The 18,639-nt window shown below is 37.7% G+C and overlaps 1 protein-coding gene across 2 annotated transcripts in view; it reads left to right on the top strand.

Annotated features, from left to right (window-relative positions):
- LOC110097170 (protein RST1) overlaps window positions 1-18,639 on the top strand; it is a gene marked incomplete at its 3' end in the record, with an annotated part of 86,770 nt that overhangs the window by 47,084 nt on the left and 21,047 nt on the right. Inside the window, 3 exon segments of one of the 2 annotated variants that reach the window (XM_028698880.1) lie at window positions 3,722-3,797; window positions 13,918-14,049; window positions 14,130-14,211. In XM_028698880.1, coding sequence (XP_028554713.1) covers window positions 3,722-3,797; window positions 13,918-14,049; window positions 14,130-14,211 — 290 coding nt within the window. 2 annotated transcript variants of the gene reach the window in all.

Below are 18,639 nucleotides of genomic sequence, written 5' to 3'. Positions count from 1 at the left end.
AAACAAAAGAAATTACAACGACGACTTACAAACAACACGACAGACACCCTAAAGTTGCTTCATTGTTGAGAAGAAGGATACAGGTGGAGTGGCACTTGCGGAGAGACGAAGAGATTAGAAGCCCGAGAAGAAAGGGTGGAAAGAGCCCGCAGGATTTCCGGAGGGGATGAGAAAAGAAGGTTGGAAAGAGCCCGCAGGATTTCCGAGCAACCCGCAGGTTAACAGATTTTCCAAAAATCAAATATCATTCAACTTCACTTCAAACATTACATAACCCCTCATATTTATAGGTATGAAAGGGGAATACAAAAGGACACAAACACTTAATTAACACTTAAAACTAAACATTAAAAAGCATATAAATCTCCCCCCAAAGCTCTCTGTTTACACCCAAACCAGGAACCAAGGATACTAGACTCAAGGGAAGCCAAAATATGATTTATTTTGGACTAGGGTTGACCCCCCCTTTGTCTACATCAACGTCACAAATCATTCTTGTTATGATCTGTGTTTTGAAAGTAAATTCATGCAAACAAAAAAAGAAGAATTGAAAGTTTATGAACAACCCTAGATGCTCTGATTACTTGTCGCTTTGTATAGTCACCTTGACTTGAAAGTAGCATGAATCTATTCACATAATTCCAAAAGGGGAGTTAAGTATAGCATATGAACCTCTGAGGTTTCATTGGATATCACAAACTCGTTTTATAAACATTGGAGATTAAATGAATGTATTCATGAGCTTCACATGTTTCAAATGACAACGATCCTAGCAAATGCAAGTTAAATGCACTAAGTCAATTTTGTCACAACATTAACATTGAGTAGGGATGTATATGACATGAAATTTTTGGGAGGATATGCAAGCTAAACATTCAGTTTGACTTTGAATAACAACAAACCCTAGGGTTCGAACATAGGTGAAAGTGTTGAGCTCAATGCAAAAACATGCATTTGAGAGGTGTTCGATTGATCCTCTCAGATTCTCACATGAGAACCAACAAATGAAAACCACCAAGTTTCCATTGTTTTGCGAAGATGAGAGCCAATGAGGGATTTTGGGAGAGCAAAAATTGAAGTTTTCTAAGGACCTAAGGCTTGGGGACGTCAACCATACAACCACAGCTAGGGGGCCTTAGGGCTTTTCCTAATTTATTGAAAATTTACTTTACCCGGGCTGTCCAAGCGCTCCAATCCAAGCTCCGAGTGCTGTCCAAGCTCCAATCCGAGCTCCGAGCTGTTGTCCAAGATGCTCTGGAGGTTTCCTTTGCTGTCCAAGGCGTTCCCAAACCTCCAAACTGCTGTTTGGGAGGTTTTGAAGGCTTCCCTTGTTGTTCGGAAACTTCCAACAGCCTCCAAATCGCTACGAACTCGCCGGAGTTGAAGAAGGAAGGGGTAGAAACCTTCCTCCGGGAGAAATGCCGCGTAGAATCCAACCTGGATGGAATCGCTACGAACTCGCCGGAGTTGAAGAAGGAAGGGGTAGAAACCTTCCTCCGGGAGAAGTGCCGCGTAGAATCCAACCTGGATGGAATCGAAGCCTTCAGAGCGGACCAGGGCCGCGGATTGGAGCTCACGACTTCAGGAAATCCAGCAAGTGAGGGAGGCGGAGCTCCTGGGTGACTCGGCCGAGAGCCCTGGTGGGTTCGGGGGAAGTTTCCGCACGCAAAGGGGACGCGAACGGGGGCCTGGGCATGGAAATTTCCCTATCTCTCTCTCTTCTATCTGGTTCGGGACGGACAAGCACGGGGGAGCCGAATGAGGCTCCCCTTCGTCTCCCGCTCTATATGGGACAGACAAGCACGCACAAAGGGACGCCATGCTTACTCGATTGTCTTTGCCACAAGATGAGACTTTTGCCGCAAGAGATAAGAGATCCCTACGATCTCTCTGATGTAGCCTCCCGCGGGAATCGAAATTTGACGGATAACGGCCAAAAAATTTGAAAATCAGGGTAAATCCTAGCCATTGGATGCAGGGATTGATTTGGAAGAGTCAATTGGGCTAATCTTGAGCCCAATTTGGACTCGATTCTAACCGATTTGATTCGATTCGTGTCCGATTAAGGCTGATCAAGTCAATTTTGCAAAATTAATCTTGAATCAGCATCGAATTACGTCGAATTTGGCTTGACGAGGCTCGATTGGGTTCGATTTGAGTTGATCTGATTTAAATTAAATTAAATTGAGTTTAATTTAAATGAAATGAGGCTAATTTGATGAAATTAAAGTTCAATTTCAACAAGTCGGGGTCCAATTTCGCTTCGACTGCATTCGATCGAATTAGTCTAGTATGATCGAGTCCAGTCGAGCTCGATCGGGATGGAGTCGATTCGAAAATATTCGTCAACATATCTAAATTTAATTGTTGCACTTTTGGTAAAGAAACTAATGTACATCACATATTAGTTTTTCTCGTCACCACTAAAGGTACCTATGAATCCACCATAAGTAATGGATATAATTTCATTATCAAGTATCACTTGTGGCACAAGATGTGTATGATTGTCTAAGAAAATGCTGGATGTGAATTTCCGTAGAGGGTGGGAGGAGTGAAGAATTGATGGCATCGATTGTTGATTTATGATATAAAGTCAAATTTACTGCATCAACAATCATACAATCACTTGAATTTTCTAAGATTTTTAATTTTTAGGCGTGATTGTTGATTTATGATACGCACAAAATCAATAGCATGTGGCCAAATTAGATTCAGAAAAAAAATCACATTTTGATCAGAAACTTACATTCCGATAAAAAAAATTCAGAATTGTATGAGTTTTGGCAATATGTTCCATCATAGAAACAGACAACTGTAAATAGAGAGTTGAAAAAGCGAAAATGAAAGAAATCTTTAAATAGGAGTTAAGGCCACATGGCAATACTGGTAGATGGTTTTCCCAACGAAATCTGAAGAGTAAGCATCCAAGTTACATATCACAAGTAGAGGGAGCCCATTGGGCGCGTGGCTTATTGGCACTTACCCTTAACTCCAAAAAGAGTGTCATGCATTTCACTCCTTCAAAATTCACGGGACCCCAATTGTTCTCAATAGAAGATTGCAAATCTGAACTGGAAATTTAGGCGGGCTGCTGGAAACTTCCGCATCTATATTACTGGGAAGTTTTTATTGATGTAAATGCCTTCAGAAACAAAGAGTTGATTAATACCCCCAAGTGTTTATCTTGTGGTTTTTACCTCTTCCTTGAATTTTATTTTTTTAAATTTTTTTTATTGGTACCAATCTTCTTTTTGATTATTCTTGTGTATGTTCCCCAAGGGAGTTTCTTTTCTGCTTCTATTGCTTCTCGTGTCTTACTGAATACAATCAAGATTGTTTGATATACATTATTTTAGTGTCCTATGATGGTCAGTAAGTCTATTATATTGTACCATCAACACTATGTTGGAAGATAACTTAACAACGATTTTTAATGAACATTCTGTGTACTTTTCATTCCTATATTTCTTCTACTAAGAACTTCAAAGTTCAAGCTTTTTGTTACACTTCCTAATCAATGGTAGCTAGAAAACGATAAGAATATAAAGTTGACGTACTACCCTGTGTCAGAGCTTGTGTGCAAGAATTCAATTTACATTCTTATTAGTTTTGTGATTATCTTAATGTTGCTGCTGTTATTTTGTAAATAATTTCTTTAAGTGCATGCAGATGCATAGTCATGCACTCAAATTCCGTTTCTGATTATAATTGCAATTTCCAGATCACTGCATGCTGTGGCCATTCGTTTGCTTTGTAAGACTTGGGTCGTTTCTGATAGGGTATTTCAGCACTTGCAAGTAAGGCATCCTTATTATCTTCAACTTCTAGCTAAAGTCTATGAATGCTTATTGCATTAGGTGTTAAGAGAGTTGAAAATTTTCATATATGCATACTTGAGAAGATTTTTAATTATAGTTGCTCCATGGTTAGATTGTTGGAAGTTTCTAAAATAATTAAAAAAATTTCATTTGGTTAGGCTATGTTCCTTAAAGTATTTCAATTTCCTTATTAGAACAGAAGTTGGTGCTAGGAGACCAACAACTATATCAGTTCAAGTACGTTCAACAAGTAAAAGCCTTCCATACCATTCATATGTTCGTTATATTCTTCAGATTTAGCAATGCTATCGCAGCCAGACCTAATTGGCCAATGGTATCACACCCCAAGGTAGCCTAAACAAGACCCCATTAGAACATATCCTTGTAAAAATCAAATATCTTAAACTTTGCCCTTGTTTTTCCAAACACTCAGCTGAATTATAATCATTATGCAAATCAATTACGACCAATTACTAAACATGTCATAAGGAAAATTTATGTCATATGTTTAATCAAATTTTGTACACAAAGTTCTTAATGCCAAAGCTATTTGTTTCATTGAAAAACCTCAATGATTGATGTTTATAACTAAATTAAGATTTTTTCTTTAATGATTAATTGTAAAATATTTCTTAATTAACCTTCATAATTTGATTACATGAAGAAAGATATTTTGGGTCATTATTACCAAACCCTCGTTGTTAACTGCACCCCATAAACTAGTATGATGGGTGTGCTTGAACATCAGCCTGTATTCATTAATATTACTAGATCACTTTCCTCCCTGATCTCTTTTGAATATCAGCCTGCCCGAAGAGTGTGGCGTACAAAGTGGGATGTCGGTTTCATTCTATAAAATACACAACTTTGAATGAATTTTTGAATACTTAATATCTTAATTTTTGTTTTACATGTTCGATTTTGGGTATGTTAATTTTTTCTTATAATTTCATGAGTTTTCAATCGACTTTATGGTCTTATTTGGACTTGGGAGTCTGATGGCTGTTTTTTTTCTACCTATGCCACAAAAGTAATATTTTAAGGGTCACATCATTCTACTATACGATGCATACCTTGAACTATTTGACTTTTTAAAGAGAGGAGAGGATCTAATTACATTATTCAAATATATCTGGCAATATACCTATAACGGATAGAGTATTGCTGCTCCCATATGAATCTTTTTTTTTTTTGAAAGAAAGCATAAAAAGCTTCATTAATAACTAGAAAAAAGATTACATCCTAATGGCATTTGATTCCTCCTTTAACAAATTGATAAAAGGTGGAATCTTATTTATAACTAAATCATCCCAAATGAAAGAACTTAAAATAGTATAGTTAGCACAAAGATCCGCTAACTTATTGCATTCCTTTCTAACATAATTAAAGATAACAAAATTGAATCTTTTGATAAAATAAAGATCTCCCACCTCATTAATGTCTTTTCTCACTATCTCTTGAATTAAATTGATTACATTTTTGTTGTCACCTTCAATGATTAAGCCTTTGTAATCCAACATCCATTCTTTTACCACGTCCTTAATTGATAAAATAGCATGAAGCTCCAATGAAGTACTATCCCAATGAATTCACTTTTGACCAAAAGCCATTAAGTATCTTCCCTTATGATCACGAAACACACCACCGATCCCAGCCTTATAGGAAGGAATAAGGGAAGCATCTATATTTACTTTTGTCCAATCGGGTGGAGGAGGAGGCCAATAAATATTCAACAACCTTTCCGGTTGATTGACTTCCCGAATACCCGAGCTAAAACAAAATAAAGGCTTGAGAATAGCAAAATAACTTACAGCGTTAGTGGCAATCACCAACGGGCTGGTTGTAGATCCATTGTGAACAAATTCATTCTTAGCTTTCCAAGATAAGTATATCGTGTTACAAAAAAGATTAACCAGCCACTGATTTTGGCTCTTCAACCATATAAAACATGAATCAACAGAGCTGAAACTAGGAATGCCAAACCCCCAAATGTTTAAATGTTGAATGACTTATTTTAAAAATCTGCATTTGGAGACAATATGCTCAATGTCTTCAACCATCTCGCATCCCCTTGGACAAGCATTGTTACTTTGTAATCTTCTATAACATAAGAACTAATATGTCGGAATTGCATTGTTTAAAACTCTCCACCAGAAATTCTCCATTCCTGCATTCAAGTTAACATTTTTCATCCAATTCCATTCAGGAAAAACAACATTGTCTTTCTCTAGTTTTTCGGTAGCCAAAGCTGAAATTGATCTTCCATAAGGCTTATTAATTAATTCCAATTGATCATCTGCATTCCCTAAGAAAATATGAACACCAGAAATCAGATTCACAAGGTCTGGACCGAAGAACTCTCCCAACTTCCCAGCAGCCATTGCTTATAAAATTATCCACCGTGAGATCATTGCACTCATCTGTTTGAACAAAGGTTGGCCATTTGTCAATGCTTTTATCCAATAACCATTTATCTTTGAAAACATTTAAAAATTTCCCATTAGCTATTCTCTATTTGACAATTGTTTTGAGACATTCCGCTCCATTGCATAAGAGTTTCCAAGCATAAGAGCCTGCTCTGTCCGGAAAATGATCTACAAACATAGAACCATATTTGGGAAACAACACTTTATGCATCAAAGAGTCTTTGTCTTGGCAATATCTCCAAGCCAATTTGGCTCTAAGAGTACCAGCTTTCTTAGAACAGGGAACTATACCACGACCACCCAACACATTCGGTTTACAAATAGAATCCTAGCTAACATAGTGTAGAGCTGCCCTTCCATCTTTCTTGCTCCAAATAAAATTTATGCACAATTTATCTATTTCATTCAAAACACTTTTAGGAACCAAGGAAAGAGTAGATTGAAAAGTGGGGAATGATAACAACACCGACTTGACCAAAGTAATTCTACCGGCCAAGGATATAAATTTTTCACCCCATACATTCAGCATATTCATTGCTTTGTCTAATAAGAATTGAAAATCAGATTTCACCATTCTTCTCAAAGCAATCTTGATTCCCAAATAGGAAAATTCTTTGTCTCCTTGAAATCCATAAGTCTAGCAACAGCTTTCCTTTTCCTTCTCTTGACTGATTTTCCAAATAAGATTCCAGATTTGCTAGTGTTCACCCTTTGACCCGTCCAACCACAGAAATCCAAAATGATACTTTTGATCTCCTTAACCATCTTCATCCTTGCTTTTAAGAAAATGATAATGTCATCGACATATAGAAGGTGAGTGATCTTATGCCCATTAGGAGATATACGAATACCAATTGAATCCTTCTTTTGTGAAAAACCATTAGATAGAATTTGTGCACAAATAATAAACAAAAATGGAGATAACGGGCATCCCTGACGAAAATCACATTTTGCTTCTATCCAATTAGACAAATTTCCATTGATTGATAAAGAAAACCAAGGACTATCAACACAATCCAAAATGAGATTAGCAAATTTAATTGGAAACCCACAATCCTCTAACGCCTTCAATAAAGTTGGCCACCCCATTGAATCGTAAGTTTGTTCCATATCTAACTTGAAGGAAACTAAACCTTTAAAGGATTTAGAATATCTAAACTTGTGGAAGACTTCATGAGCCACTAACACATGATCCGAAAGAGATCTTCCTTTCAAAAAAGCTACTTGTTCATCCGAAATTAATTTACGAATCACAAGTAAAAGTCTATTTAAAATCATCTTTGCCACTATCTTGTAGCTTATTGGTCTAAAATTGGAAGGGGACAAATGATTTTTTACCTTTGGTATCAGCACTATGATTGTTTTTTTTCCACTCATTACACATCTTACCAGATTTGAAGAAGTGATCCAAAGGCTTCCATAAATCAACCTTGATTATAGACCAATATGATTTGAAAAATGAATATGAGATTCCATCATGTCCCGGAGCAATATTCCCTCCAAGATCTTTGAATACTTTCTCCATTTCTCCCATGGAAAAATCTTTATCCAACATGAGCAAGTCGCCTCCATTCAAAGTGTTCCACGGATTTCGCCACCCGGACATAGAACAATCCCTCCTTTTCCATTTGTCTTTAAAGTAACTGAAAAGAACACCTTCTATATGTTCCTTCTCTTCTACAATCAAGCCGTTCACATCTTTGATTTTATGAATAAAATTTGAATTTTTTCTAGCACTTGCATAAGCATGAAAAAACCTTGAGTTAGCATCACCTTCCTTAAGCCATTTAACCTTTGCTCGCTGCCTCCACCAAGTACAAAGCCAAGCCAAAGTAGAATTTAAATCATTTGTCTTAGTTTTCAAAATCCACAAATCTTCATCTGAAATCTGCCTCCTTCAATTGTAATTCCATAATTTCTTTCTTTAGCTCTTCTTTAGATTGATTTAATTCCTTGTGCTTGGCTTTACTCCAATAAAATAAAGCCTTAAGAGGTCTCTTCATCTTTTGATTTAGGATTCGAGGGGAATCTCCAACGGCTTTCTTCCTCCATGCTTCTGTAACCACCACCATCGAGGCTGGAATTGAAGCCCATATATCTTCAAACTTGATATTTTTCTTGCACGGCACATTGAATTTTAATAAGTTTAACAAAATCAGGCAATGGTCCGATGCAACTCTAGCCAAGTGCCTTACCACTAAACGCTGAGAAGAATTCAATGCTGCTGAATTCAGAAGACATCTATCCAGTATTTCAAGAATTCTTTTAGCTCCCTTCTTATTGTTGCACTAGGTGAATTTGGGTCCAATGCATCCTATGTCATGTAAATCATTACATGTTATAAAGGAGTTCAACTCCTTCGGGCTGAGGGAATAAACAAAACTCCTACCTCCCCTTTTTTCCTCCCTAGAAATTAAGCAATTGAAGTCTCCATATTCACTGACTTCAGAATTTCACCTTCCTCCATCAGCTGATTCAACATTTCAAATTGATTATTACTACTAGGAATGCCAGTATAATGAACCATCAATTTTTTACCAGAAGCATCTTTCCCTGTTTCCTGAGCTTCATTCCCAAGAGTGCCAGATTTTACCTCATACTGCATCTTTTCCTCCCGTGAGGCTATTACTTCAACATCTTCTTCATTTTGAGCTATTGCATCATTTTCTGTTACCTTTTCTTCATAAAACTTCCCAGCAACTCCATCTTCCTTCACGGTCATAGATTTGTCAGCTGCCTTATACCCGGGTCTAGTCCAAGTATTTTTGAATTTGGCATTGTTGAATCTCCTTCTCCCATTGTTCACATGGATCCAAGGTCCATAGCCTTCTCTATCAACCTCATAGACACCTTCTTCCCTTGATCCTTCATTTCAATTTGCCTTATTAGAAACAGCTATTCCTTCATTGGTACTCTTGACTTGACTAGAAACCTGGCTGATTTCTGCATTGTCAACTGAGCATTTATTCTTCAAATGTCCAATCCTCCCGCATTTGAAGCAAAAATCTGAAATCCTTTCATACTCAATCTTTTGATAGAACTTACCCGAAATTTCCTCCACCCAAACACCCAAAGGCAATTTTTCTTCTTGCTTGATCCTAACACAAATTCTTGCAAACTCCTTTCTCCCCCATTGAAACATATTTTTATCAATTAAATAAGGGACCCCAACCTTCGAAGCAATTATGCATACATTAATTTTATCCCAACATTGTAAAGGGAGATTAGGCATCCTGATCCAGACAGGAGCCGTTAAACCATTTAAATATTTTTGGCTTGAACGAAGGAGACAATTTAACCAAACCAATGATATGCCCATTTACATACCAAGGTCCACTAGTAAGAACAGATTCAAGAGCTTTTGGGTCTTCAAATGCACATAATACCCATCCTCTTCCCAATAGAGTAATATGAAATTTCCCAAATTGGGTCCATTGCCTCCTTAACTCCACCCCAATGACGTGGTAAGGTATATAATCTCCAAACACTCACCACCAAAGATTTTAGCAATTTTTTTGTATTTTCTACCTCGTTTTGCATATGCAGTTTTACTACTCCATCTTCGGACACAATCTCCAAAATCAAAATCAATAGCTCTAAAATTGTTTTTTTTTTATTCCAGGCATTAGCTAGTACCTTACTCGATTGTGGAGGGATATCAGATGTCAAACCTTCAGCAACTTTGCAATTACCCAGATCAGCTGAAGAACATTCAAGAACCTTATTCAGAGAACCTTAATTCTGATGCATTTCACTATGATCCTAATGCAATTAAAAATTTGGGAGAGGGCTCCAAATTTTTGATGACAAAAGAAACTCTTTTTAGGAACAATGAAAAGACATAAAATACTCAAAACTTGACAAAATATAACTAACAAAACAAACAAAACTTTAATATTATAAAAGGACTTACAAACAAGGACTCTTACAAGACACCCTAAACTTGCTTACTTTGAGAAGAGGGATACAGGTGAGGTGGTCACTTGCGGCGAGACGAAAGAAATTAGAATCCGAGAAGAAGGGTGGAAAGAGCTCGCAAGATTTCCTAGAGGAGAAGAGAAGAAGAAGTGGACAAAGCACATAAGCTTTTCCAACAAAACCCGCAGGTTTACATTTCCAAAAATCATTCACATAACATTTCTAAAACAACCACAAACAATTCCTATTTATAGGCATGAAAGGGGGAATACAAACAGACACAACATTTAATTCCCATAGGAATCCAAACAACACAAGCCATGGAAAGGCCCCCTTGCTTTTCACGGAAAAACAGTCCAGCCAGGAAACCGAGGAAACAGCCACGGGAACCCAAGAGGCTGCACGGAACCGAGGCGCCAAAAGCCACGGGAAGGCCCCCAGTTCGGAAAACCAGTAGCCACCGTGAGAACCAAGGAGCCATGCACGAAAAACAGCAGCCAACGATGGAAGCCAAGGAGCCAGGGCATGGGAGAACAAATTTCTTTGGGATTCCAAAATGGCTTTTGGAATCCCAAGGGAAAACTTAAATTAAGACATAAAAATCTATAATAAAATTACATTAATTAAAAGATAACTATGAACTAAAACTTAGCTAATAATGAGCTAACCCTTAGTTCAATAAATAAACTAAAGACCAGCTCGTAAATGAGCTAAATTCCAGCTCAAATTGCATTGAGCTTGTAAGCTTAAGGGAAGTCAAATCCAACTTATTTTGGGTTTGAGTTGACCCCCCCTTGCCTACATCAGACTCCCCTTCTTGAGAACTCATATCCCAATGAGTTAGCTTTTGATTCTTCTGAGAAGGTGAAGACGGAGCATCCAACTCTTTGATCTTTTCTTCAAACTTTTTCAAAATGTCTTCTTGATCTTTCTCGAACTGCCTTTGTAGATATGTTTTCCACTTCTTGAATTTTTGATCACATAAGAACATGTGATATTGAAGCTTGTATAATTGGTCTTGAAGCGGATTAGTTGAATCACCTTCGGTAGGAATCATTATGTCCAACAGAAGAGGGACATCAGGATTATCTTGATTGATTTCCTCTATGAATGAAGCCATTTTTTTGTCATTTTCCATTTTTTTGTCATTTTCCATTTTTAGCCTTTACTAGAGGAGGCGCTATCGGTCCAGTGAATATCGCTTATTCTGGTGTTTATCAGTGGTGGTATACAATCGGATTACGCACCAATGGGGGTCCTTAACACTGCCGTTGCCAGGTCCCAAGTCCTGGATGAGAAAAGTGGAGGGTTGCGTTAGGTAGTCGACAGCCAGCGTAAAACTTGTCGAACAAAAATGACATGAATCCTTTAAGAAATTGTGTTAATGCTAGGGCGTCCCCTGGAAGCGACGCGCTGACTTGACTTGACAAACTTAAATAAAACTTGACAAACTAAAACAAAACTTGAAAACCAAATCTTAGTACTTCCTAACTTGCTCTGATACCAAATTAATGCAATCAAAAATTTGGGAGAGGGCCCCAAATTTTTGATCACAAAAGAAACTATTTATAGGAATAATATAAAGTCATAAAATACTCAAAACTTGACAAAATATAACTAACAAAACAAAACACAACTTTAATATTATAAAAGGACTTACAAACAAGGACTCTTACAAGACACCCTAAACTTGTTTACTTTGAGAAGAGGGATACAGGTGAGGTGGTCACTTGCGGAGAGACGAAAGAGATTAGAAGCCGAGAAGAAGGGTGGAAAGAGCTCGCAAGATTTCCTAGAGGAGAAGAGAAGAAGAAGTGGACAAAGCTTGCAAGCTTTTCCAACAAAACCCGTAGGTTTACATTTCCAAAAATCATTCACATAACATTTCTAAAACAGCCACAAACAATTCCTATTTATAGGCATGAAAGGGGAAATACAAACGGACACAACATTTAATTCCCATAGGAACCCAAACTACACAAGCCATGGAAAAGCCCCCTTGCTTTTCACGGAAAAACAGCCCAGCCAGGGAACCGAGGAAACAACCACAGGAACCCAAGAGGCCTCACGGAACCGAGGTGCCAAAAGCCACGGGAAGGCCCCTAGTTTGGAAAACTAGCAGCTGCCGTGAGAACCAAGGAGCCATTCACAGAAAACAACAGCCAACCGTGGAAGCCAAGGAGCCACGGCATGGGAGAACAAACTTCATTGGGATTCCAAAAGCCATTTTGGAATCCCAAGGGAATACTTAAATTAAAACATAAAAAACTATAAGAAAATTACATTAATTTAAAGATAATTATGAACTAAAACTTATCTAATAATAAGCTAATCCTTAGTTCAATAAATGAAGTAAAGACCAGCTCATAAATGAGCTAAATTCCAGCTCAAATTTCATTGAGCTTGTAAGCTTAAGGGAAGTCAAATCCAACTTATTTTGGGTTTGAGTTGAACCCTCCCCCCCCCCCCCTTGCCTACAACAGATCCACCACTCCAGAAGACATTGCTTCCGCAACTGCTACAGAAGCTTCGCCGGATACTGCACCACCGCAAAACGATTCTTCATTTCCCCTTCTAACCGAGTAATCAGAAGATATTATTTCCTTCAACAAATCGATATCGTTTTTAGCACCAGAATTTTGAGAAACTCCATCAGAGGTCCGAAACATCCAACATTACTTTCTTGCCCTTTCCAATGCATTCCATAAGTTTTTTTGGCTGAAGTAATCCACCCTCATTAATCACTAGAGGAGCAGCCGATTTGAACCTTGATTTAGAATCAAATCAAACGCCAAGTTTGCATCACCGAAAGCGGGAGGAGATGACCCGAGATTAGATTGAGGAAGAATACGACTAGCATTTATTGATGAACGCCGACCATCACTGGCGTCGGAGGACGGAGACCGACAACCATCCACCGTCATCGGCGGATTGCGAGCTTTGCGGGAAACCGAAATTCAAAACGAAAAGTTTCTCTTTAAATTTTCCTGGATTTTCTCTCTTGGTTACTTCAAATATATGAAAATTTTAAATTCTCATATGAATCTATAACAAAACACTTCTCGACATTGCCATGTCACGTACTTCTGACTACTGCTGAGCAACTTATTTATTGTATAGCATTTATATTTCTTGAGATGATATTTAAAGCCGGCGTGACATAATTTTATATTAAGAGTTTTTTTTTCATAAAAATTAGTACTATATTTAATTGAGCTAGCATATCACATGCAAGTTGTATTTTTTGTTTATGCAATCCCAAATTCAGACTTCAGGTATTGCACTGGTAAGGCTATTGCGCATCCCCCAGTCTTCAAAGGTCATATTGGTGAAGCGTTATGCATTGGATATGCCTTCTTTAAAACTAAGTCCTTCAGAACATCAGACATTTATATTTATAAGTTAATCTCCTTATTTTAGTACTAAACTGCTTATTTCTCTGCAGATTACTTTTTTACTTTATCTCCATGGTTAAATAAATTATTCTTGAGAAAGATATTATAATACTATGAATATAAGTTATCAACGTAGCTGTCCATATGCAGTGATGTGGATTTAGTTGTAAATTAGCTTGGGATTTAATGAACATAAAATCTGCATATTAGCAATGAAAAATTGAAGTTGGAAGATGCCTAAATGTGTGTATTTGTTATCGAAGTTCAAGAGAACTGACTGTATCGTGTTGTGCATTGTTTCAATTTCTATAATTCCTCATAGATCACTTTTTTCAACTCTTAACCTTCTTTTTTGTTTAGGGTGTTCTGAGTCCAAAGACATTATCAAATTTTGAGAGTGTCAGGGAGATTTGTGTTAGTGTAGCTGCTTCAGTTCGTGATGTTTGCAAGGACAATCCGGACAGGGGTGTTGACCTCATACTTTCTGTGTCGGTATGGCCTAACCAAAACTTGTTTTCATATATTAATCATTTGTTTGTATTTAACATTTTTTGGTTTGATATGTTTTTCAGTCATGCATTGAGAGTGATGATTCCGCTGTGAAAGCTCTTGGCCTGCACAGTCTTTCTTCGCTCTGTGAAGCTGATGTTGTTGGTAAATTCTTTGACTATAGGTGTAGTAGCGCTGCTATTTGTGCCATATTGCAGTTCAGAAAATACGTACTATTCTTATAGCTAATCAAGCTGGAAGCTGTGCTGTGCCTGACTTGGCTAATCCATAAATGGCATGATCATTGGAACCATGCATTGAGCTTGTGCTGTCTGCTTTTAACTGAAGTGCTTTACCTCCCAAAATATCCTGTTCTTTTCTATGGTTTATATCATCAACATTCATAGGGAATGATAGATTAACTGTAGCACTAAGGTTTAGGCAATCCAACTAAGTAAGTTTTTTAACTTTTCTTTATGGCTTGGATAGATTTGTTGGGCTTATTGAAAAGAACAGTAGTATGTTGACCTCTCTATATATATTCCACGATCAATTTGAACGAGTGCGATGTGAACAAAACTCAATCGATGCGACGAAGAGTGAAATGAACGTGAAACACATTGTTCATTGTTAAAATTGCTCAAAACGTTGTCCATTTATAGAACATGCTATATTGACATGTTTATAGTGCTGAATTCATCAAGACAGCAATGCTTGCATACAAGATGACTAAGCGATGATAAGCAATGATTTACAGATGTGGCCTTGTGTGGCGTTGCCTAAATGTCATTCATTTGCGAAACGGACTTCGTCAATGCTTTCGGAATATCAAAATTGTCTTGAAAAAATATACATATTTCTAGAGTACCAGAGTAATTTGAAATTCAAAGCTTGTCTTTAACATTGGTTGCCACCTAGATGTCGTCGTTTTGCGCTTCCCTAAGGCTGATTACTCTCCCGCATAACCCCCCGATGACAACTACTCCCTTTACTCACAGAAATCCACCTCACCGCCTCAACTCCCTTCCAGCTTTCCCGTCCCAAACAACCTTCAGTATGTAACCTGTCTGTCCACATGCAGCCGTTCTGTTGCCTGCAAGCCATATATGACCCTGACTTTCCACCTTGCTCCATGATGTAGAATTAGATGCGTATGTAAATATTCAATGTTGAAATTAAACGCCTTAGATTAGAGCAACAATAATTGTTCTAATTTATAGCGAATTCAATAGAGATTAAATACAATGAGAGGGATGATGTAGCTTAGGCCAAATTACACGATAATCGTTTAGGATCATAACATTAACTAATTCAATCAAGCTTAGCATAATATGAGGGATTTTCAAAGGAAATCCATAAATTAACATTTAAACTTCTCACTAGGTTGGTCCACTCACTCACACTCTTAATAAATTTGCTTGCGGAGAAAGTTTACACAATCTTTATGATGCCACAATTGAAGGGGATTTAAAAGGTACAAGGAAGGGAAATAATTTACCAACAAGGAAGAAGATTCAAAGCTCAGGTGAAGTCGTTTGGTTGCTTATGAGGAGAAATGGCTACACAACCCTTCCCACATGCTTTAGGCAATAGTACGACAATTCTGAATGTTTGGATAATGATCGAATAGTTCACGGAAGTCGGGACAACGAACTAGACAAGTTATGGACAGCGGGACAACAAGTTGTCACGTGTTGGAACATCCGGTCAGCGAGCTAGGAGGTCCTGGACAACAAGGCAGCAAACTATTGCGGGCACGAAATTCTTGACAGCTAATAGGATGATTTACGGATGTAGGACAACAGTCTTGGTGCAGGAGAAAACCTATAATAATTGATGTACATGTGGGAGGGATGTTAGGGAGGCTAATTCAAAGTGGAGGGGTGGAGGTAGGGGCCGGCCATAGTGGAGGGAAATGGAGGATTTAGTTGTAGAACATGTATTTGAATCAAAGAGAGAGAAATCTGAAATTAAATTCAGATTTAAGGGAGGAGATAATTAGAGAACTTGGTTTTAATTTCCCTAAAATGAAAGACGGAAAGAGGGAATAAGGGGGAGGGGGTGGCTAATTGTCTTCTTAATAGGAGCTCCCAATTGGGAAGGAAACAATTAGAGAGAGAGAGAGAGAGAGAGAGAGAGAGAGGAAGTCCACATATGTTGAATGTGTCCACATGCGATGAATGTGGATTTAAAATCAAATTTTAATTAATTTCAGATTTGCAAAAATTGGGGGCTTTCCTAAAATAGGTTTATATCAATTAGGAAGGGCTTGAAATTCGAATTCATTTGAATGTGAATTAGAGACCTTCTAAATTAATAATGTGATAAATTAGGAAAGTAGTAAATTTGGGTAACTTTGGGATCTCGGGATGGGGGAAATGGTGGTCAAAAGACAAAAGTAATCATCATCCCCTCTCAAGAAGAGAAAAGGGATATAAATAACCAAGTATAATATTAAACATCAAAAGACAAAAGTGCCCCTTAGGCGTCACAATAACCTACTCTCTCAAGTGAGGGTAAAATCAGAAACAATACATTAATAAATAAAAATACAATTAATAACTCAAAAATAAAGGGATGCAATCGTGGCCGTTGATTTTCGATCCCGTCTCTGATAAAACTTCCACTGTCGAATGTCCTCATCACTCCAACTGTCGGACAACCTACTTGCCTCATAAAACATCCCATCCTTGCTTCCACCTCCAACCTTCTTTGACTAAAGCATATCATACTCTCTCGATTTTCCTCCACTTACAACCAAATAGCCTCCTGACAAGTCTCAATTGAATCCACTCTGCTTACACACAAAATACTTGCTCCTCCCAAGAACAAACTCTAAGCAAGTTTAAACTCCAAGCTAGCAAATAAAAACCAATTTCACTCTATCTTTTACCTTTTTCTCTCTTGGTTTTTATAGATATATATATATTATAAAAAAGATCAGAAAATAAAAAGATTTAACAAAAGAAGAATTTTTTAATTGCCAAAAATATTTACTACCACTGTCGTTGTCGTCTCCCGTCTTGTGAAGGTATAACTTCCTAGAACTTAAAATATTTATCAGGTAAATGAATACCTACTTGTCCCTTTTTGTCGTGGTGGGATATAAGATCCACAACCGAGGTATCTCATAACACCATCACGTCTTTTTAAGTGTAGTGGGCATGCCAAGACTCCCCTCAAATTTCTCACAACACCACCACGTCTTTTTAAGTGTAGTGGGCATGCCAAATGTTTTAGTGTGCAAGGAATTAAAAAAAAGCTTAAATAGGTACCCGAAGACCCACTCACATATTTCTTGGCATGGTGAGATTGAAGACTTACGGCCGTGGTGTCTTGCGACATCACCCACTTGTGTATTTTTTGACATGGTGGGCAGGCTGATGTAGGAAAAGGGGGGTCAACTCAAACCCAAAATAAGTTGGATTTGACTTCCCTTAAGTTTACAAGCTCAATGAAATTTGAGCTGGAATTTAGCTCATTTATGAGCTGGTCTTTAGTTCATTTATTGAACTAAGGGTTAGCTCATTATTAGCTAAGTTTTAGTTCATAGTTATCTTTTAATTAATGTAATTTTATATCTTAATTTAAGTTGTCCCTTGGGATTCATTTTGAAATCCCAAGGATGTTTGTTCTCCCGTGCCTTGGCTCCTTGGCTTCCACGGTTGGCTGCTGTTTTTCGTGCAAGGCTCCTTGGTTCTCACGGTGGCTGCTAATTTTCCAAACTGGGGGCCTTCCCGTGGCTTTTGGCGCCTCGGTTCTGTGCAGCCTCTTGGGTTCCCGTGGTTGTTTCCTCGATTCCCTGTGGCTGTTTTTCCATGGCTTGTGTTGTTTTGATTCTTATGGGAATTAAATACTGTGTCCGTTTGTATTCCCCCTTACATACCTATAAATATGAGGGGTTATGTAATGTTTTGAAGAGTGATATATGAATTTTTGAAAAGAAATCTGCGAATTTTCTTGGAGAAGCTTGCGAGCTTTGTCCACCTTCTTCTTCAACCTCTAGAAATCTTGCAAGCTCTTTCCACCCTTCTTCTTGGCTTCTAACCTCTTTCGTCTCTCCGCAAGTGACCACCCCATATGTATCATTCATCTCTAAGTGAAGCAAGCTTAGGGTGTCTTACTATTAGATTCAAGTTTTGCGCAATTCATGCGTTTCCGTTTTTATGACAAGAAATTTTGTCTTGATTTCCATTTCAAGTCGTTTAATTTTAATCTGTGTTGTAAGTTTTGTTTTTTTAATTTATAAGTCTTTTTTAGATTTGAAATGTAAGAGTTTGTTCGTCCTATTTCATAGGAGTTCCTTATTTTCGTTACTCTTTGTGGTGAGGTCCTTGGATCCCCTCATCCCCCGGAATTTGGCGCGTATCACAGGCCTACCTCTGTCACGAGCCAGTTCGAATGGTCGATTTAACGAGGCGGGAACACAAAGTCGTACGGTTGAATAATTCAATACAATTCATACGCAACACAACATACAACTTTCTCTAAAACAACTGAAGAGCCACTATTTCATAATTTTCTCGAATACTTAACATTTGTATAAATCATAAAATACCTGTTTTCATTTGCACGCCGTCTTCTATAGACGTA

This window comes from Dendrobium catenatum, unplaced genomic scaffold, assembly GCF_001605985.2.
Source record: "Dendrobium catenatum unplaced genomic scaffold, ASM160598v2 fragScaff_scaffold_1172, whole genome shotgun sequence".
Classification (NCBI taxonomy): Eukaryota; Viridiplantae; Streptophyta; class Magnoliopsida; order Asparagales; family Orchidaceae; genus Dendrobium; species Dendrobium catenatum.
The sequence above is the reverse complement of the archived record's forward strand: the minus strand, read 5'-3'. Positions and strand labels throughout refer to the sequence as shown.